At 35.1% G+C, this 24,118-nt stretch overlaps 1 protein-coding gene across 1 annotated transcript in view; it reads right to left on the bottom strand.

Annotated features, from left to right (window-relative positions):
* Rme-8 (receptor mediated endocytosis 8) overlaps nucleotides 1-24,118 on the bottom strand; it is a 1,025,705-nt gene that overhangs the window by 69,707 nt on the left and 931,880 nt on the right. Inside the window, exons 47-48 of the mRNA XM_090414028.1 lie at nucleotides 17,052-17,094; nucleotides 7,157-7,330 (exon numbers count right to left, since the gene is read on the bottom strand). Coding sequence (XP_090270154.1) covers nucleotides 7,157-7,330; nucleotides 17,052-17,094 — 217 coding nt within the window. The remainder of the gene's footprint in view (nucleotides 1-7,156; nucleotides 7,331-17,051; nucleotides 17,095-24,118) is intronic.

Genomic DNA, 24,118 nt, shown 5'->3' with positions numbered 1-24,118 from the left:
ATGTGTTGGTAATAAAGAGAGAATGTAAAACATTGAAAAACAAAAATGCAGAATTTGAGAGCAGTGGGAAGAGGGAAGGAACCACTGATGGTGAGTGAGCAGGAGGTATATGAGGAATGGTGTAAACTTGATACCAATAAGGCCATATGACTTGAAGATATAAGATCACATGTCTTTAGGGAATGTTCCAGAGAGTTCACAACAGCTTTAACTTATCTTTTTAACCTGAGTCTTAGATTGGTACAAGTTCCAAATGAGTGGTAAGAAGGCAAATTTTTTCTGTTTTATAAAGGGGATGACAAGACTAAGGCTTCGAATTACAGGTCAATCTACTTGTTTGGAGTTGTAGCCCAAGTGATAGAGACGTTAGCGAGGACTAGGATTAATAACTGGGTTGACAGCAGCAGCAGAATTCTCTGTAATGGACAGCATGGGTTTGCTAAATTGTGTTTTGCCAATCTGCTTACCTATTATAACAAGGTGATGACAAATATATTCAACAGGAAGATGCATGTACAATAGTATATTTAGATTTTACAAAGGCCTTCAATAGATTGTCACATGATAAGCTAGTAATTAAATTGAAGAGATGGGAGTGGATGGTAGATTGATGCACTGGATTTGAGATTAGCTGTCTGATAGGCATCAGCAGGTTGGGTATGAGGGAAGAGATATCCCCAGAAGAGGAAAGTCACTACTGCTGTGCCCAAGGGGTCTGTTTTGGGGTCATTGTTCTTTATTTTGTATATAATCAATATTGGAAGGGGCTTAAATGGTGATATACAGTTGTTTGCAGATGATGCAAAGTTGGGGAGAGTTATGAGTAGTAGAGCAGAAGCTCTAGCCTTGCAAGAGAACTTGAATAGACTGGTTGAATGAGCGAGTATCTGGGATGTCAGTTTAATGTAGCAAATCGTAAGGTTTTAAAATTTGGGAAGCAATGATAGGATGCAGAGTATGGGATTGATGGGAATATCTTAGAGGAGGTGGAGGTGATGGTGGATAGGGACTTGAAATTTTGGGGACATATTGCAAAAATTGTGAGGACAGCAGATTATTGCAATGATGCAGAGAACACTGGCATTTAGAAGTAAGGATGTTATGATTCCATTGTGCAAAGCTTTGAACAGACTGCATATGGATTACTGTGCACAGATTTGGTTGTCTGATTTTCAAAAGGATGATGAGCTGTTTAAGCAGATTCAGAAACAATTGACTAAGCCGATTTCTGGAATGTGGAGCACAAGGATTAATTGAGAGAAAGCAAATTGCAAAGCCTTGTGGATAGAAGGAGAAAGGGGGAAATGATCAAGACAGATCAAGACAGTGGCTTCTTGTTCTCCCCCTATCTCCAGACATTATATTAGATTTTTTGCATGAAGAGTGGCAGGTGATTGGAATGCATTGCCTGAGAGTGTAGCAAGTGCAAAGACATGATAAGTTGTATGTGGGAGAATGGGACCCGCTGTGACGAGTCTCTCGACTCCATGGAGGTCTGATGATAATGATGATAATAAGAAGAAAACCTCATTGTTGTTATTGTTAATATCTTCATGCTAGTTCAGGATACAAACGTGTACAGAGGATTTGAAATTGGAAGTAACCATCACTTGTATATCATCATCAAAAGGATGATGAGTTGTTGGAGCAGATTCAATTAAGTCAAAGACGATTAAGTCAATTTCTGGAATGTGGAGTATAAGGATTGATGTGAGGTGTGATAAAACGGAATATCACATTGAAAAGAACAGTATGTAAAAAGTTTTAAAAAGAATCAAAGTTCAGCAACTTTTATAGAATTATATTGAAAACAAGAAACAAACTTTTGAGTCTTAGTGGCAAACTGATACTCGGTACTCCCATACAAGACCTCCCACATATGGTACTAACATACTATAGTTTACTAACCAACCTCCTCTTGTGTATGGGGCCCAACATGAAAAAACTTGGAAGAAAACACTGATTCTACTGGGAAAGCATGCAATGACTGCTTTCTGTGAAGGACAGAAAAATAAAAACACCATGGTGGATATAAGTTAAAGAAGCCGTCCTTAAAAAGAAGAAAGCATGCCAAAAGTTCCTAGCAAATAAAGCAGCAGATGCCCTAAAAGAATACAAAGAGAGATAAGCTATGTGTTAAAGTTTTACAGTGGCACTGTATAATCCAGAGAGCTTAGTCAGAAGGTCGAATTCCAGATGATTAGATGGTTAGGTTAGTAGAACTCTCATAGTTCCCATCTATGAGAGAGAGAAAATAAAGATAAATGTGAGTGTTAAAGCTAAGATTCATGCAAGCATACTTTAAAAGAGGCTAAAAAAATTATAGAAGAAAAACTGGAAGAAAAACAAGCTAGATTCATGCCAAATAGAAGTTGTCAGAATCAGATTTTCACTTTATGATAAATAGCTGAGAAATCATTAGAATATCAATGGCTAGGATCTGTACTTAAGTTTTGAAGATCTGGAAAAAGCATATGACAAGGTTTGCAAAACACTTTAATTGTATGAGGTGAATAGAATATTACGAGGGTGGTCTGAAAAGTTCTCACCCTCAACCATAGATGGCGATACTATCGGCAAGATTGCAAGTCATTCTGAAGAAAGTATTTTACCTTGGGTATAATAAATGTTAGAAAACTAGAAAAAAGAAAATAAAAGTTTTCTAACATTTATTATACCCAAGGTAAAATACTTTCTTCATTTATATCTCCTCCAGAGATTTTTATTTAATAAGGTTAAAACACCTTATGGTAACTTATTCTGGTAAAATACTTATAAGCTCTGTATTACTAAATCTTGGTATTTCTAGCCTGGCTCCCACTGATGAGACCTCAATAAAGGTCGAAACCAGTCTGCGTAGTGGCCCCTTGCCTTTAATACAAAACATCATACATCCCCTTCTTGGAGATGTGTTTTGGCATTAAGGGTAAATATTAAGATTAGTGATCAGAGCTTATACCACCTTTACCACGAGTTGCCTTGGTCTTGCACTACCTGTAGGATCAGCTAGACTTGCATCACTTGCAGGCGCAAACTTGACTTGTTTGTCTGTTTGCTTACTTGGGAAATGGAGTAAAGCCAGGTTTAAAATTTCTAACATGCAAGTCATTCTATCACGTAGTTTATTTTATACAGCTGTCTGAAACAAAAGTGTTGTCTGTATCCCTTGAAATTGATAAAATTGAGTATTGTGCGGTTATAAAATTCTTTGTAAAAGAAGGTTTAACACCAAAATAAATTCATTCTAAGTTCATAAAAGTTTATGGGCACTCTTTTCCTTTGTTTTTGACAATTAAGAAATGGACTGCCAAGTTAAACATGGCCATATCAGCCTTGAAGATGATCCACATGAAGGACGTCCAAAAAGTGTAACACCACCAGAAATCATTGATCAAGTGCACGATATGGTATTGGGTGACCAGCGAGTCAAAGTGCGTGAAATTGCTCATACTATAGGCATTTCAAAAGAATGTGTAGAATATATTTTGCATGAAGAATTGCATATGAAAAAGCTTTGCGCAAGATGGGTGCCATGCTTGCTCACAGCAGATCAAAAACGCACTCACATGAAAATCTCTGAACAGTGTTCGGAGCATTCTAACAAGAATAAAACTAATTTTGTGCATCGATTTATTACTATGGATTAGACTTGGATTCACCATTACACACCAGAATCCAAACAGCAGACAGAAGCTGGTTGTTCAGCACCAAAAAATACAAAGTCAGTTCCATCAGCAGGAAAAGTCATAGCATCAGTGTTTTGGGATGATAAATGCATTTTTTAAAAATTAATTATCTTGAAAAGGGTAAAACAATAACTGGGGAATATTATTCCAATATTTTAACCAGACTAGATGAAAAAATTCATGAGAAAAGACCTGGCCTCTGAAAGAAAAATTCATCTTTTATTAGGACAATGCACCTGCCCACAAAAGTGTTTTGGCAATGGGAAAATTAAGGGATCTGCACTATGAATTGTTGAAACATCCACCCTATTCCTCAGATTTGGCTCCTTCTGACTTCTATCTCTTCCCCAAACTAAAACTCTTCCTCGCTGGTCAGCGTTTTTCTTTGAATCAAGAGGTGATTGCAACTGTAGAGGGGTATTTTGCAGATCTTACTGAGAACCACTACAGGGACATTATAATGGCACTGGTGCATCATTGGAATAAATGTATTAGTTTTAAGGGAGATTATGCTGAAAAAGGGGGAACAAAGTTGCTCGCGTCCATAGCGATCCTTAAGCAATATGTGTCCCCTAGGTGGCGCTAAATGAGCAACAGCGATAAGCAGCCAGTCCATCCTAAGGATCTCCTGGCCAATTTCATGATGTCTACTGAATATAGTGACTTACAGAAACTAGAATTTAGAAACATTGGCCTTACACTATGTATTTGTCAATTAAATATTGAATCTATTAGTTAAGCCAAATGCGATTATTTATCGAAATGATTGTTAACCAACAATGTTGATGTGATTGCTGTCCAGGAAACACGTGCTGCTGATCCTGAACAGCTCCTTAAAAGAGGTCACATTCCAGATTGCGCTGCTATTGGTGCAACTTATCATGAAGTATATGGAATAGCAATGTATGTACGAAATTGTCTTAAAGAAGTTTTTCTTCTATCTCAAAATACTGAAGAAAACATACATACAGTAGTGATAAAAGTTCAAGATATTACAATTACGAATATTTATAAGTCACCTGGATCACCTTGGCCGGAAAAAATTATTCCTATTGCTGCACATCCTGCAATTTATATTGGGAACTTAAATAGTCACCATGAACAGTGGAATTATGCTTGAAACAACGAATGTGGTGAAAAACCTGTTGATTGGATCGAACTAAATAATCTTCAGTCTTTGATGCCAAAGACAAAGGCACTTTTAAATCTGCAGCACCTGGAAAAGAGACTATAACCCTGCTTTATGTCTTGTAAGTAAAAATAATTCAGGTCACCCTATGCAAAATTTGAGAAGGGTCTTAACTGCCATTCCTCATAGTCAACATGGCCAGTATTAATTGACATTGGTATTTCTATTCCACTTGTAAGATCAAAGACTATCCTACGCTGGAATTTTAAAAAGGCTGACTGGAATAAATAAGCAAACGAACTTGATAAATGTATTCGCTGGATATCTCCAACAAGTAGTAATTTTCATCGATTTATAAGCATAGTCCAGCTTGCTGCCAAGAAAAGTATTTCTAGAAATATTAGGCATAACTATATACATGGTTGGAGCAAAGAATGTGAATTACTTTATAATGAATATCAGATAGCAACAACTCAAAAACAGCAGACGAACTTCTAGAAAACCTGGATATATCTCGAAGGAAAAAATGGGTAAATATTGTTGAAGGTATAGACTTTACTCATTCCAGCCGTAAAGCTTGGAGCCTTCTTAGGAAACTAGGTGGTAGTGCTCCATTGATTAAAGAACAACCAAGAATCACCCCAGATCAACTAGCTATACATATTAATATATCACGTATCCTAATCAATAAAAAGCATACAAGATATATTAAGAGAAAATTAAAAGAATTTGCAAGTCATCACCTATAACTTCAAATTTTGCATGCCCCTTTACACAGCAAGAAGTTGAAGCAGCCTTAAAGGAATTAAAGCCTGGTAAGGTTCCTGGTTTCGATAACATTCATCCAGAATTTTTGGTCTGTCTGGGAAGAAATGCAAGATTATGGTTAACTAAGTTCTATACTAATCTTCACCATCCTATCTGGCTCACATAGCAAATGCCACAAGAGCAATGAATTTTATACACTCCTGGATTCTTTATGGGTGGATGTGGTGGATTTCAGTGCATGGAAGCTGGAAATCTTATATGGAATAGAAACCAATTTAATGTTATAATTATGAATTGCTGCAATTCTGTCTGTAACATTCTTGATGTAAGGTAATGTGACTGCATTTTTGAAATCTCGTTTATTAGAAAGAACTGTCAGAGGTGTCAAAAATTCTGTTAATCATCTTCAGTTCATACCCATCGAGGAAGAGAGTACAGTACGCCTAAGGTAACAAAAGTCCTTCATTCCTTTTTTGCTGATGTAATGGAGATTTTGTAAGCTCTGTACTGCAATGTTTTTATCATACCACCATTTTTTGCAATGGATGGCAGTATGAAGTAGCATGTAAGAATTTTCCAGTTGCTGTTGTTTTCTGTATATTGAAAGATCAGCTTTTTTTTTTTCCCCTTCCTCAGATACTTCAAGAAGGATGTCAGTGAAGAGTAATTTTTGGTGATGATCCTCAAGTTTAGAGTGAATTTTATGTTGGGGTGCACATAATAATAAAAACATTAAGGGAGAGAGCTACATTATAGGGATTAGCCTTCCACACAATAAATCCAGGCCACCAAGCATTTTGGCAAAAAAAAAAATGTCATATATTGATAACTTTTATATATGAAAATCTAAAAAAGCTTCAGAAATGCTCTGCATTCACACACAGTTTAACAAAAACGAAGGTTTAATCTTACAACAAATTTGTAGGTTTAATAAAATCTAATTCTCATTAAAAAGCATGGTCTCCATAATGGAAGTTAAGTGAACATTCCTCATAAGTTCTTTGTCCAGCCTGGTTGTCTAAGTGATTAATGTACCCATTTCCAATCAATGGGGTGTGGGTTCAAATCCTGTATTAGCATGGATGTTTGTGATGATTGCTTTTAGGTGGGAGATGAACTTCATTGCCTAGTATAAGACCATCATATTGCTTATTGGAGGCCTAAAGTAACTTGAAAAAGTTCTATGTTTAGTTTCTAGAGCAATGCTTTTGAGCTACTGATGTACTAGAAGTTTATGACCTTAAATTATGGCCCCCTCTAATACTATAAGCAAAAAAATGTACTTTCAGATATAAAGTAAACACAGTAGCATTTAAACTTCAATTGCATAAGTTTAGAATTAAATTTCATACTAAGAAAAATCTTGAAATATGCATATCATGAATTAAATATCATAAACAACTAATACCTTTATTTGCACAATATATTTTAAATATAACAGCAACATAACTATTGTACACTCCTTGAGGATACATATCAATAACCCGATAATGCCATAATTATCAACACTGACAAAAGTCAAAATCCATTTGTTACATACCTATAAAACTGCTGTTCATAAATCTTAACTTACATTTATGGCAGATTTTGACATCAGCTCAAGAGCTTTATCAAGAATTTCTGTTAGGAACTCTTTTGGCCTACGAAGATGCCAAGCAGGATTTTGAATGAAGAGGCGAAGATATACACCTCCAACTGTTGCTTCTCCTTGTTCTTCACTTAGATTAGCAAGTGTTTCTATAGGCACCTATAAAACAAAGGTGTTCTTGTGAAAATTTTATGAGCACAGGACAGGATTCATTTATTTTTATTTATTCGTATGGAGTTTCCTCCCTTTTTTTGTGCTACGATTAAGATTGGGCACGACTTAAAAGATAGGAACTTTGCCAATGAACCCATATAGTTACCTTTTGTTTTGAGGTTTCACTTGCCTGACAACTGTTGGCTCTCATCCCAGACCAGGCAGAAACCTTAAGAATGCCCAAACCCTCCATTCAACTACCATAGAACTCTCATGTCAGAAACTCTGGCTTTTCATTTCTTCAATAATATAACTTTCTGACACAAGAACGCTATGGTAATTGAATGGAAGTTTTTTGTCCTCTTTAGGGTTCTATTTGGTCTCTAATAAGAACCAACTGTTTTCAGGCAAGCAAAACCTCAAATGCTCCTGGGCAAGGTTCATGGATTTATTTTAAATAATGCCAATCCAAAGCAATTCCTATGCCAAAGCTACATTCTGATAAACTCTGATAAATTTTTAAACTTTGTTTCTTTCACATCTGGCAATATCATCATCATCATCATCAAATTCCTGCCATGTACCCTCAAGGGGTGTACAGGATATGACAGTACTACATGAAAAAATTACATCATTACTAACTTCCTATCTACAATTTTCCTCCAAATCAGTCTGTTACTTGTCAAGACTCCAACATTATCAGATCTTATATTTCTATCCTCTAAGGCACTTTGTACCGTATCAACCCACCTATATCTTGGTCTTCCTCTGGGTCGTTTTCCTGCCAACCTGGCAGAGAACACTTGTTTTGCTGATCTTTCCTCTCCCATTCTATTTAAGTGACCATACCACCTGAGATTAGCTCTGCTAACGCATTCCTGGATACTGACAATGTCAAGTTCTTTCCTAATATCCTCATTTTTAATATGATATTGCCATTGATGCCATCTGTTCACGAATCTAATCTTTCTCAGGACTCTCATACCTGTGGTCTCCAGTCTTTGGTCAAGTGTTTTACTTCTGACCCAGCTCTCAGATCCATAAGTTAAAACTGGTTTGAACACTGTCTTGTGTACAGCTAATTTAGTGTTCCGACTAATTTCTCTCTTATTCCATATGAATTTATTCAATTGACTTCCCACCATACCAGCTTTGCTGATTCTGTTGTCTATTTCTATATTTAATTTACCATCTTGAGTAAAAATCGTGCCTAAGTAGCTGAAATGTTTTACTTGTTCCACAGGTTCTCCATTCACAACACAGTTGACATTTTCAATGATTCTGCCTATTTTCATTGTCTTTGTCTTTTTATTGCTGACCTTCATACCATATCTATTACAACTGCTATTCAATTTAGTCAGAGAATCTTGCAGACTTGTAGCGGATTTATTTAGAAGTATAACATCATCCGCATAAAGCAAAGAGCTGACATTAACATCTCCAATTTTGATATCAGGTTTAATACCACTTTCCTTCATAATGTGATCCATATAGATAATGAATAACAGAGGGGATAATGTACATCCTTGTCTCACACCAGATTTAATATTAAACCATCTTCCTGTACTTCCTTCAATTCTAACTGCTGACTTACAACTCAAATAAAGACTAAGTATTGCTTGATATAATGCCCCATTGACACCATATAACTGTAGCGTATTGAATAGCTATAACATCAGTGGACTAGTAATATCTATATAACTTATTATGCAGGAATGAAGCCTCTTCAGTTCTTTATTTCAAGTTTTATTTATTTATTTATTTTTTATAAATATTTCTCTAGCAAGCAGCAAGCCATTTTAATTGGTAAACCCTACTATTGTATTTATCTTGTGTTCCTGTTCTCTGAAGTACTTGTTGTTTCCACACGCACTGCAAATGTACTTTTAATTTTGGTATCAATATAAGTTTTCATGAAAGTTTATTTCTATGGTTATCGTGGTTTTTTTTTTCATTGTTTGATTATTATGCCAAAGGTACCTTTAAAGATTAGTCTTAATTTGTTAATAACAAATCTCAGCCCTTATTTTAATACTGATTAATAAATAACATAAAACATTTTTTATGTTATGCCGGCCTGGTTGACTGAGTGGTTAGCATATCCACTTTTCAGCCAAAAGGCTGTGGGTTCGAATCCCAAAGTGGCATGGATGTTTGTGATTGTCTGTGAAAATACTAGTCGTGGTTGTGGACAGTAGATGGTGCAGTTTGCTGTAGTTGGCAGATTCAGTTGGTGAAGACGGAGAATTGTAGAGTAGGTGCCCTCCCTTGATGAATCTTTGGACTTCTTGGAGATGTGACATAATAATAATAATAAACTTGCATATATCTTTTTATTAGCATAAAATTTTCATCCTAGTATAAAGGGCATGTTCAGTATGACTTTCAAATTAAACAACAAGAACAGAAACTGGTATATTTAACAATGATATGCTTGAACTCATGTATGTGATGTAGAGTGTCATGTTTCAATTATATCAAGGATTTCTTAAAAGAAGTAGAGCAGCCCAGGTGATATACGCCTGTTCCAGGTTAAAAGAAACCTTTAGGTCTCTCAAAGTTAAAGAGATTTATGAATGGACCAGTAGATCATTACTTATCCTACAGCTATCTGAAGACAAAAAATGCTTAGCCTTAATAAACAATGAAATTAAATATGTTCATGATGGACCTAGTTGCAACTCTATCCCCAGATTTATTAGAAATGAGGCAGCATATTTCAAGTGTTTCTGAAAACAAAATATTTGCTGTTATGCAAGAATATCTCATGCAAAAATTTAATTATCTTATTAGTCATCAACAACCTTCTCTTTCATCCACTAGTGATCCTCAAAAGACCGTCATTAATATTTCAGGACAGCCTCTTACTAAAGAACTAAATGCCACTTTCTAAAGGTCCAGATTTTGTGTTAGTACCAAATGTCATTCCAGTAATGGACCTTTTTTCTGGTATTTGACCAAACACTGCATGATATATGTTGCTAACTGGATTCAATTCCAAATAGTACAAATACTTTTCAAAGCCAAACCTCCTCCTCTGAATTTGTCTTATCCAGAAATGAAGGTCTTACTCTCTGTCTCTCTCTCTCTCTCTCTACAGAAGAAGAATAATTTCATTAATAAAAAGGCATGATTTATTTTTCACGGTATTAACAACACCACACACTTTTATCACAAAGATGTTTTATTAATGCAAATAACTGCCCTAAAAAAGTTATATAATAATAAAAATATTATTATTACAAAAGCCGATAAAGGAAATGCAACAGTTATCATGAATCAAGAAGAGTATAACAGAAAAATGCAAGAACTCCTATGTGACAGTTCCACATATCAAATTATACATCGAGACCCTACGATGTCTCAAAGAAAAAAGTCCAAAAATTACTGAACAAAGTGACATCATGGCCCAAAGAAATCATCAGGAAAATAAAACCAATTCATGTTAAACCACCCCGTATTTATGGATTACCAAAAATCCACAAAACTAATATCCCCCTACGCCCCATAGTCGATAGCATAGATAGTCCCACATATAAACTGGCCCGGCATTTAGCCAAGTCACTTGCCCCCCTTACTGGCAACTCCTCTATTTTTGTAAAAAATTCAGTCCATTTCAAAACACTGGTTAAAAATCCAATCCTAAAAGATTCAGACATAATGGTTAGTTTCGATGTCACCTCCTTATTTACCAATGTACCACTTATAGACACTCTTGATTTAATCAAGTCTAAATTTCCCCCTGATATTTTTGAATTATTTAAATTTACCATGAATGCAGGTTACTTTACATGGGGAGGAAAATTCTACAAACAGATTAATGGTACTGTTATGGGTCCACCCTCCCTCTCTCTCTCGTTAGCAAATTTTTACATGGAACATTTTGAAAGCAAAGTACTTACCACAGCTACATATAAGCCACAAGTGTGGTTACGCTATGTAGATGACGTGTTTGCCATCTGGCCTCATGGACAAGACACTTTGGATTTTGTCACCTACCTACCTAAACAGCCAACACCCCAAAATCCATTTCACAGTAGAAAAAGAATCAAATAACTGTTTACCATTTCTTGACACATTAATCACCCGCCTTTCAGATGGATCACTATCTTTTTCTATTTACAGAAAGCCTACGCACACAGGAAGATACCTACATAAACAATCACATCATCATCCAGTCCAACAGTAAGGCATTTTAAAAACACTTATACACAGAGCCAGGGCCATTTGTTCTAATGATACAGCTCTGACCACAGAACTCCAATATCTGCACCATACGTTCTTAGCCAACAGCTACAATCCCTACAAAATAGATAAAATACTACATAGGCCCTTTACTCTGCCCTCCCCTAATACACAAGAATACAATAAGACCATTTCTATTCCCTATATCAGGGGTACATCAGAAAAGATAGCCAAAGTATTGTTGAAACATGGCCTTCGCACCACTTTCAAACCTCATGTCAAGCTGGCAACTCTGATCCGCTCGCCTAAGGATAAACTTCACCCTTTAGCACACCCAGGAATGTATGAAGTTCCTTGTGACTGTGACTTGGCCTATTATGGGCAAACAGGAAGATCAGTGAACATCCGCCTGGAAGGATATGAAAGATACATTTGCTACTATTACTATGGCAAGTCAGGACTGGCAGACCACACTTTGGACACTCCTTCACACAGGATTAGATGGAGGAAACGAATGTGCTATTTAGGAGTCATTATAGATCTGTAAGATTATTTTTGAGTCAGCAATGGCTTTGAAGAATTCTCCCAACCTTAACAAATATGGTTGCATTAATTTGCCAAAAATTTGGTAGACAGTTATCTTAAAAAAAACTCCTGCATAGCTGGTTTTTTTTTTTTTTTTTTTTTCTGTTAGAGGGCGCCAAAAATAGGACCTTAGGTCTTTTGTCTTTTGCAATTATATTGTTTCACTCACTCACTGTCGCGTGTACAAATGTGTTGTGCTCTGATGATGCTGAGTTGAAAATCAGCGAAATATAAGCATTAATAAAATATCTTTGTGATAAAAGTGTGTGGTGTTGTTAATACCGTGAAAAATAAGTCATGAGATGGCATAAGACTGGAACAGGCCACTTGGCCTAAAATCCATGTTAGGAAGAAGAACAACTTTAATGTTATTACATGACTGCTTTACAACCTCTTGCTCATAATCCTACTTTGACCCAGATTAGAAAATTACTCTTATAATGTTTCTATAAATTAAAGATGCCAAGAAATTATATTTTTGGTTTAAATCCTTTATCCAAGTGTAAGCAAACAAAGTTTGCACCTGAAGTATTTTCAGGACAGCAACTTGTATATAGAAGCTAATGACTTCACATTACTTGCCTTAGTATCCCATAATAACTTCTGCATTACTTCAAACTTGGTATCACCTCTGGGTCTGGCTTCCACTGATGAGACCTCAGTAAAGGTCAAAACCAGTCTGGGTAGTGACCCTTCCCATAATGCACAGCATCATACATGTCTGTAAGGATATGTGCTTTGCATTATGGGATACTAAGGCAAGTGATGTAAAGTCATTAGCCTCTATATACAAGTTGCCCTGTCCTGAAAATACTTCAGGTGCAAACTGTTTGCTTACAATTGGATAAAGGATTAAACCAAGAATATAATTTCTTGGCATCTTTAATTTATAGTATAAACAAGGGGAAAAGACTTCCAACAGATAATGTTTCTAATTGGGATGAGGAAACCAAGAAGAAACTCAAGTATTACTATGAGCATTCCCCTTGTTTATATCAACTGCCAAAAGTCCACAAAACAAACATTCCGTCCTGTGGTGAACTGCATTGGTTCTCCATGTTACAAAATTAGAAAACACCTTTTTTAAATTGCTTTCAGCAGTCAGAGGAAAGTCCTCTTCAATTATCAAAAATAGTTCTAATTTTAAAGAAAAGATAGAGCTTGCTCTTTGCCCAGGTGAGCTGCTTTTCAGCCTACATACTGTGTCTTTATTCAAAACTGTTCCTTTAGATGAAACACTTAACATCCTCAAACAAGACTTTCTGGTAGATATTGTAAGTCTATTTGATTTCGTCATTTATTCTGGCTACATCACACGCCAAAATAAACTTTACCAACAAATTGAGGACATAAATGGGTTGTCCTCTTTCTCCCACACTAGATAACTACTTCATGGAAAGATTGGAACAACATATGTTGAATCCTTCCTAAGTTGTCATTATGGTACAGATATGTCGATGTTGTTATCGGGGATTGGCATATGTCGTGTACAAGAGTTTGCCAATAAAATTAACGTCTTTCACCATCATATCCAATTCACTCTTGAGTTGGAAGAGAACAATCTGATTGCCTTTTACAATCTCCTATTACTTTGTCAACCAGATGGTAGCCTTCACTTCTCAGTATTCAGAAAAAAAAAAACATGTACTGAACATTACATTCATCCACTTTCACACCATTATAATTGTCAAAAATCTGGAGCCTTTAAGACTTTCGTACATTGATGACACTCTCTTTGCTCCACTGAATTGCTGCTCTCCAAAGATATAAATATCACCAAGTGTGCATTCCTTACTAATGGCATGACTGAATCATATGTTAACAAGATAATTAATAATTACAGAGTTTCCTTGACATTTGCCTCTCATCGAAATGGCTTCAGAGGTAGTCCATTGTCACCATTTTCCATGTTAAGGCAATCTCATATAGTCAGACTGGTTGGATTCAATGCCATACAAGTATCCTTCCATCCTATCAACAAGATATTATAATTATATAGGCACCTCCATGTCTATTATTATTATCATTATAATACAGGCACCTCCATGGAGTCTCAAGACTCAATGCAGGAGGCCCATCTATCCACACAATCTATCATACCGCTGATCTATCATACCGCTGTAAGATTGATAAGAAAACAAAAAAAAACATTTGTTATTTTCTTATCAATCTGTGTTCACATCAATACCATTTAAATCCAATTCAACATATATATTGATTTGTTTGCTACCCATGTCATTTTTCTCAATTCACCTCTGTCATAGATGTCAGGGGAATTACAATTTTTACCTTCTCACTCTTCGTTTTTGCTTCATCCAACAACTCCTTCACATCCTCTCTCATAGAATCTTGTTCCTGATACTTTTGGAATTAGTATAGAGAAACTGCAGCATCCCTTTAATTCTCCACCCACCTTTACTTTCTGAACTGACTACCCTATTCAATATTTTTGCTTTAGAGATTAGACGATGAACAAAGCTCTCTCAAGAACCTAACACCAAAACTATGTAGATGCAAGTCCATCAGCATCTACATAGTTTATTCCTTTTGCACAATCTATGTATAGACTCATTGGCTATTAACACCTTCCTCCTCAGTTCGCCTCTATCATAGTATGGTAGGAGACTTACAGTCTTCACCTTCTCACTCTTCAGTTTTGCCTCTTCTAAAAATTCCTTTACATCTTCTCTCATAGAATACTTCTCACCCCTCAAATCATTCGTACCAACCCAGGCAATCATTTCCTTTGCCTTACCTTTTTGCATCCGGATGGCGTGCTAATATAGTAAATTTTTGCATTCAGGAATCACATTTTTTCACACTTTTGTTAAGTACTCTTCCGATAATTTTTCTACTTAATTTGTCTTCTTTTGTTTGTTCAGTCAGTCTTTATTATTCCTTCAAATCATCTGTTTCTTTCTTTTTTCAGCTCTGCTTAATTTTTGCTGCTTCTGCAATTTTTCAATTTCATGCTCAGTTCTATGAAGGATAACATTTAAGTGTGAATGATAAATGCACGTAAACACAAGAAAGATATTTAATTAACCAAATATTCTTACAACTACAGTATACAGGAAACCAACATTCACAGGTTGTTATATTCTTAAAGAATCAGCCCATCATCCTTGTAAAAAACAGGAATTATAAAATGCCTCATCAGAAGAGCCAAAACTAATTGTTCTACTTTTGATTATCTACAGAAAGAACTTTCTACTATCCAACAACACATGAAACTCAATGGCTTTTCTTAAAATAGTACTCAACATCTTCTCAATTCTTATAATCCTCCACAAAACAACAAAGTTTCAATACGTCGAGTGCCTATTCCTTATATCTCCGGTATTTCAGAACCTATTGCAAGAATTTTAAAGAAATATGATTTAACAACTACGTATTCACCTATTAACAAATTGTCTTCTCATTTTCCTTCTCCTGAAGACAAACGCTCAACTTTATTTCTTCCTGAAGTTTATCAAATTCCTTGCAACTGTGATCTTTCCTATTTTGGACAGAGTGGACGTTCTCTTGAAAAAAGAATCCAAGAACACCAATCCTCCATTCTTCACAACAAACCTGAAAAGTCTGGATTGGCTCAACATGGGATTGAAACTGACCACAGCATCTTTTGGTCCAGGACTCACCTCTTACATAGATCCCGTTATAGGTTCGAACGTTTGTTCAAGGAAAGCGTGGACGCCTTACTCCATCGTCCCAACCTGAATCGTAATGACTGTATATCTGTATCAAAAATCTGGGAAAGTCTAATCAAGATTACTCATTAATATATTTTTTTTTTTTTTCAATCATGTCTCTACTTCAGAATGTTCCGTTTTATACTTAATACTTAGTGATATAACATCACGCGGCGTGTTCTATTTTTAACATTCTATTGTTAGTATTCTAGCTTGTATTTTTTAAAACTGTTCTTGTAATACCACTGAAGATGGTCTGCTATTTCCAGACCGAAATATTTGGTTAATTAAATATCTTTCTTGTGTTTACGTGCATTTATCATTCAGTCTTATGTCACAAGTATCCTTAAAACAACTAACATTTAAGTGTGCTATTTCTTTATTAATGTCCATTTCATTCTCCTATAAAATTTGGAACATAGTATACATAGTGTACATGGAAGTAGTGTAGTATGGCATTAAAAATAACTTTGTAAAATGTTTTAAATTGATAACTAAATTATTTCACATTCTGGTGAGTGATTTTTTAAAATAGTTAGCAATAAAAATGTACAGATAGAAAATTTTTAAAATCTGTAGCATTTATTTTTAAGATGTATATAGGCACACTGATCGAATTTTAGAGGCGCACTAATCGAATCTGGGTATCGAAAAAAAAATGATGCACTAATCGGAGGATTACTGTATTATTAAATTTGTCTTGTCATGTAAAATAGGACTGTGGCTTTGATGAGTTGCTAATTTTTATATTTAATTTTCTACCATAGGTCAGCTGTAGACTAACAGTTAACTGAATGAGTGATACTTTTGCATACTGTTTGAAATGTAATGTGCTCATATTCCTCTGTGGGTAATATATATATATATGTATACTCCAGGTGATGACTTCAATATGAAAGTTGAAATGCCAGAAAATTTAATTTATTACACTTAACACAGTAGTAATCTCCATAATTATACTATAAAGAAACTAATATGACTAAGATATTAGATGTGATTCTCTGTGAAAATACTAGTAGTGACTGTGGGCAGTAGATGCAGTTGGTGGAGAGAGAGTTGTAAAGTGGGTTCCCTACCTCGATGAGTCTTTGAACTGCCTGGAGGTGACAAGTTATAATAATACCGTTTCTGGTAAAAATTATAATCCAAACACAAAACAACATCTAAAGATAAATGAGGATTTCCTATTTTAAATAGTCTCAATTAAAATTTAATAATTTAAATACAACAATTTAAATAAAGAATGGAATTCAGTATTGACTTACTTTCCAAATTGTGGTAGGATTATCTTTTTGTATCCTATAATGCCTAAAAATAAAATAATTTTTAAATATTCCCATGTGAAAAATTTCGGTTTCAGTTCAGTAAAATAAGCAGAAGAATAAATTGTTTCATATTCTTAAATACAAAACTTAAATTATCAAAAGTGACATACTTGTGAAAACAGAGTAATAACATTATGATAAGACAAGAAATGCTAACTTTATTAGGCCTGTGTATTTGTTCTTATAAGAAAAATAAAAACAAAAACAAATAACAGACCTAACAAAGTTCGCATTTATGGTCTCCTCATTATGTTATTACTTTCATTCTCACTGTTCATCTATCTATGTGCAATGTGTTGCACATGGATACATGAATGACATGCACATACCTTTACAGGGTACTTGGATTCCTCACGTCCACACAACTGGCACTTGGACTTCTAACTTTCACACAAATATTCTCTGTCTTATACACATGCATGCACTATGCTAACAAATATAATGAAAAGCAGAAGCAACCCCATTTCAAATTTATTTTATATATTTATTTATTAATATATTGTTTAAGGTTAATGCTGAAGCCTTGAAATTAGTACTTTTTTAAAGTATTCTTAACTACAAAAGATTGGAAACTTATAGCATATATTCATACAAAGGATGGACCAAGAGTTGAATACAAAAACAACTCTGCTCTGGAGACAAGGTCTTTTGTATGTCACTTCAGGACTAACAATTAAGGTGGTAAATTCTCACCACCTGATATTCATTGACTACCTATGAAACATTTGTGCAGTGCAATTCAATTCCACAACCTGTTGGATGTAGAGACACTATCCTTTAAGGCAGGGGTTCCCAACCCTATGCCCGCAGGCACCATGGCGGCGGTCGACCAATTTGTGTGTGCCTGCCGCTGTTCAACCGTGTGCCGTATAGTTTGAAATAATCACGCAACAATTCATGGCATGCTATATGATGCATGCGTTAATGACACATGATGAGTATTAAACGTATACAATGTAAAGTAGACGTGCATTCGAAATTGTTCATTTCAGTTTAAGAACTGGAATATCATCATATTCTCCTAATTATGAAGCACTGGCCAATGAAATGCAATGCCAAAGATCACACTAACTTACATATATATATTTAAATTTTTATATGATGTAAACTTTTAAGTAATAAAACATTTGATTATAATGTAAACTTTGTATGTATTCATTTAACAAAAGAATTCAAAAAATTTGCTTGAAAAAATAGATGGTGTGCGTCGCCCTATCGGTATTTTAGAATGTGCTCTAGGAAACAAAAAGATTGGGAACCCCCGCTTTAAGGTATCCAAGAACAGCAGTATGTCAGCTAATGGTGAATTTCACCATTCTGTTTGTATGTTTTGCAGTGGTGGAAATTTTTTAGCCACCACTCAAGCAGTAAAGGCCAAAAAATGTTCCTTGCATTTTAATAGGTAATCTTTCAAAATATAACTACATCTGAAATGATATATCAATGCCTTATAAAGAGGAATAACAACTTCCTTATCTCTACATGTTAATGTGTTCTTCGATACCCAAGTAATTTTATGGGCTGCCTTTGCAACCCTAGCAATATATCCTCTAATTTTAACTGTCTACTACCACCACCACCCCAAAATTATAGGATATTTTGGATTAAAATCCTTTAGCACTTAAAATTCTATTCTGATTATGACTGTAATGGAGGGGAAAATAATTGACAAAATAATTTCAATGGTCTCCTATATGAAAAAGAGGACAAAAAAACTGAAAAATTTTAAGATTGAAGTGACAGGTATGAGCTGCATGCTCATACCTGTCACTTCAATCTATCAGTGCTGAACATATCTCATCTGGAAATTCAAGAAGATTCCATTCTGATATCACACCTCTAGAATAGATGAGTGTTTAATGAGGTGCTGCCTGAACTGGTGTTCTTTCTGATTTTTTCTCACTGATGTTGCTTGTGAGTTTGATAATGTGATGTTTCAAGCTCATAATTAGGTTCAAAATGGATGAAAACAGCATGATATTTCATCTTTGTCACAGACGTGTTTTGGATACAATCTAATAACACACAGATAAGTGAAATCTGTCAGATAAAAATCCTAAAGTCCTAAGAGGGAATTGTCCTCTATGGATGCTGTAGCTAGCCTTGGCTGCTGGGCAGGCAATCTAAGAATTAGTTTATTTACTGATTCTTAGTAAATTTAATCCTGTACACCCCTTGAGGGTAAATGGCAGGAATTTGATGATGATGATAGTAAATTTAAACAACCATATTAATTAATTTTTTTTTTTTTAATTTGCTGCTCATTCCAAAAAAAAAACCTTTTAAGTTTGTATTTGCTGTTCTGAAGCACAATATTTTTTCCCATTTCATTCTGCATAAGGTATTCAAGGACATGATCAATGAAACCTGACCAACTATAGGTCTGGTGGTGAATGTATTTCTTGTGTACTTCAAGGAGAATATTAGTGGATCTCCCAGTCTGTTCATAATGACAAGTTACAAGAATAAAGAACCTCATACACACCTGGTGGAGAAGACAGAAAGAAGATGATTTTTAGGAGAGCAGAAAAGGGCACTTAGCTTCATATGAGGTTTGAAAGAACTTTAAAGTTCTGGTTAATGTGTCCCAGATATAAGGAACAGTATTTTTGTTTTTCCTGTAATACGATATGTGTTCCTAAAAAATTACTGGATTATAGAATTTTGTGCAATAAAACTAACACAGCATATGGGGAAGGAGAAGATCAAAACCTGTATAGTCTTATAAGTAATACTACACATGCACAAACAAAAAATTACTACAGTTGTATACATCTTTAATTCCTAATAAATAAAGAAATATGGTTTAAGTAAATACTGTATTTCTGGAGAACTTGTTATTATCAACTTACAGCACTTGCCACTGTTCCTGTTCAACATTTTTTTTTTCTTTTTTTTTTTTTTTCCCATAGCAGCATCGTCTCTGATGGTGCACAATATGAATTCCTTTAGGCTTATTGCTCTTGCAATATCACATGTTCTCTCTCTCTCATATCTTTCATATCATTTTATTCAAGCTCATCCTCCTTTTTCTTTCACTGCGATGCATACTTGTATATTTAAGAATTAAGACTTAAGTAGATCACATAAGGATACAATTAAATATAGATAACATTTACATTAAATTATTGTTTATTTGCAGAATTTTAGGCTAAGTTTCATAGCCTTATCAATACTCCTTAAACTCATTCACTGTCTAGGAACTCACAACTAATTCTGGCAGTCCATTCCATTCATTCACCAGACTAGATTTTTTTGCATGCGAGTGGTGAACGAGTGGAATGGATTGTACATCCCTGCTAACCACACTCTTATACAACTTCCATGGATGACCTTAGTTCTCTCACTATTTGTCATATATTTAAAAATTTCCCTTGCATAAATTTTCTAAAATCTCTTTAATACAAGTTTCTATCATGTCCCCACTTTTCTGCTATCAACCCATACACCTTCAACCTATTCTCATAGGGAGCATTCCACAGATCTCCAACCAGCTTAGTGACTCATCTCTGAATCTTCTCTACCACTTCCTGGTCCCCACGAAACCTATGTAACCACATCTGTACACAGTAGTCAAGAGGCAGCTGAATCATAGCCTTGTAAAAAGAAATAATAACTTCCCCATTTTCACTTGTTATCATGTTTTTTTAAAATCCCAGTAGTCCTTGTAACTATTTTACCAACTTTTGCAATATTCCCTCTGACTTCAACTCTCTGTCTACCATTATCCAAGTCCCTAGCCCTACTGATTTCCTTAAATCCAATACCATCAATAAGATACACCATATGCAATGTTTACAACCCAAAGTACATAACCTTACATTTTGTAACATTACATTGGCAATCATTATCTTTTGCCTACAATGCCAATTAATTTATATCACACTGCAGGATATCTACATCAACTTCACCTATTGCTCTTTCCAGTCTTTTAATCATCAGCAAACTGAATACCCCCCCCCACAATTAAATCTTTCCCTGATATACTTTCCCTTATAACTGATATACAAATTCAAGAGTTGTAGCTCTAGTACAGGACCCTGAGGCTACTAATCACCCTTATTTTCCTAGATTCCACTCCACCATATACTACTCTTCTGGTGTGTGTGTCTTTCTGTCAGCCACTCCCCATCCATGCTACAAGCATCATATCCATTTCCATTTGCTCCAAATTTTGTAAGAGTTTTCCATGTGGTATTCTTTAAAATGCCTTGGCAAAGTCCAGCAGTATCATGGCATAGGCATTTCCTTTATCCAATTCCAATCACACTTTATTATAAAATGTGAATAAAATTACTAAGACAGAATCTAATCTTTACAAAGCCATGCTGTCTATCATAGAGTATCATATCCCTATCCATCCACTGGTTGGATTTCATCTTTAACCAACTTTTCCAATCCCCCGTGTGGTAGCCAAGGAATAAGAATAGCCCCACCGCCCATGCATGTCATATGAGGTGACTAAAATGGGTACTCAGTAACAGGGTGACCCACCTATACCCAGTGCCTGGGGGATATAGGTGGGTCACCCTGTCTCTGAGGGTCATAAATATGGAGGCCTGATCCTCCAGGTTGGGGTTTGGGCATGGGCTGACGACCCAACCCTGAACAAAAAAAAACAACTTGTTACAAAATCTAAAGAAATGACTGCTGGATGGACTAAATGGCAAATGTCTTAAGGATTTGAAAATTAGATCATGGAATGTACTTTCTTTTTACCAATCTGAAGCTTTAAAAATGCTGCCTGAACAACTGGATAAATACAGAATACTTGTTACGGCTATACAAGAAATGAGATGGACAGGAGAGGGGATTATGGAAAAGAAAAATCATTTATTATAGCTACCAAAAGAAATATCACATGTTTGGAACAGGTTTCATTGTAAATAAGAGAATAAAACATTTTATCATGGACTTAAAAACAAACTCACCTCGAATGCATGGGTTACAAATTAAAGGACAGTTTTTTAACTACAGTTTTATCTGCATACATGCTCCAACTGAAGAAAAGAATAACGCTGAAAAAGAGTTGTTTTATGATGAATTAGATAAGATCTATGGGGAATGTCCAAAGAGGGATATAAAAATTATTATAGGTGATTTAAATGCCAAGATATAGGCAAAGAGGATACACATAGGCCAACCATTGGGAAATATAGTTTACATAATGAGACTAATGATAATGGGATTAGATTGATTAACTCTACTTCTTCAAGAAATATGGTTATTGGTAGTACCATGTTTAATCATAAAGATATTCATAAAATGACTGGAAGTCTCCTGATGGAGGCACCTTTAACCAAATTGATCATCTTTTAATGGATGCAAGACACCTTCGATGGATTTTTGTTTGATGGATTTTAGAACCTACAGAGGAGCAAATATTGATTCTGATCACTATTGGATTATATGAAAGATTACAAGCAGAATTTCTAATGCAAGGAAGATATATGGGTCCCATGCTAGAAAGTTTAATAAGGAAAGATTGAAGGAATTAGAAGTTAAAGCCAAATATGGTGAGAGAATCAGTGAAAATCTGTCTGGTCTAATCATTACTGAGTGTTAATGAAGCTTGGGATGTTCTTAGGGATGTCATAGTGACAACAGCAGACATACTATTAGGAAAAGTCAGTAGATTTAAGCATAACCATTGGTTTGATGCAGAATGTGAACGTGTGACTATTAAAAAATGAGGCATATAAACAAATGCAGCAAAGGAACCACACTTGTAAAGCTGTGGAGGAATATCATTTGGCTAGAAAAGAAAAAAAAGCATGTATAAGAATAGAAAGAAGTACTATGAGGATGAACTTAAGAATTGGAACATCTCAGAAGTATGAATGAAGGCAGATCTTTCTATCAAAAGTTAAATAGTAGAAAGGTTTCCAGTCTAAAACAACATTATGTAGGGATAAGGAGGGTAATGAAACGATACTAGGAAGATGGGCAGAGCATTTCGATGAACTATTGAATTCAAATATATCTAGTCAAGATGATGTGGAAGAGAGCCAAGATCTAGATGTTGAACCGTACCAACAGAAGTGGAGGCAGCTATTAAAAAACTTAACAATAAGGCCCAGGAATGGATAGGATGCAAGCAGAATTACCATATATTATCACATATAATGCAAAAAATTTATGGTCTAAGGTTAGGGGTTCGCATTATATGCGAATCTTAAAAAACATAAGATCTTATTAGACTTACCCACATAATATATACCTAATGCCTATGCAACCAAATCTACTTGACCCACTTGCATTCGGCGACCAAGCATGCATCATATCTGTGCATAAAGCCAGTAATGTAAGTAGTGCTATAACCTGCCCCCTTGGTGGGATATTAGCACAGTTATATAGGTTTAATCACAGTTCATTTTAAATATTATTCGTCAAACAAACCTAGCCTAAAAATGAGCCAACAGAAACATAAACGTTCATCTTTTGAAGCAGGATTTAAATTGCGTGTCATGCAGTTTGCAAAAGAACATAATAACAGTGTTGCTATGAGAGAATTTGGTGTAGCAGAGAGTAATATTAGACTTTGGCGTAAGCAAAAATACGGTCTTCAAAAAATCCCTAAAACGAAACGTGCCCGTCGTGGAGATGTAGCATCCTTTCCAGAACTCGAAGAAGAGTTAAATAAATGGATTTTGACACAACGACAAGATGGTGTCATATACGAAAGTGAGGATGACACACAACAAATGGAGAGCATGATGATGATGACAACGACAACTGCTACACTGATGACGCAATGCCTACAGATGAATTTATAAATGAAATGTTTGATTACTCAAAAGATGAAGAATTTAAAGGATTTTGACATTTTGTTTTAAAATAAATATTTCTTTCGTTAATTCATATTGTATTTTGACATTTTGTTTTAAAATAAATATTTCTTTCGTTAATTCGTAGTTTTATTTAGAATGTTAGGGAACAAGATTAATAGATCGCATTATACGTGGACATGGCATTTTAGGGCTAGTTTTCAAATAGAATTTCTAGTT

Source organism: Typopeltis vanoorti, chromosome 2, assembly GCF_054136105.1.
Source record: "Typopeltis vanoorti isolate ZY-2024b chromosome 2, IOZ_Tvanoo_1.0, whole genome shotgun sequence".
Classification (NCBI taxonomy): domain Eukaryota; kingdom Metazoa; phylum Arthropoda; class Arachnida; order Uropygi; family Thelyphonidae; genus Typopeltis; species Typopeltis vanoorti.
Note: the sequence above shows the minus strand (reverse complement) of the source record. Positions and strands in the feature narration are given on the sequence as shown.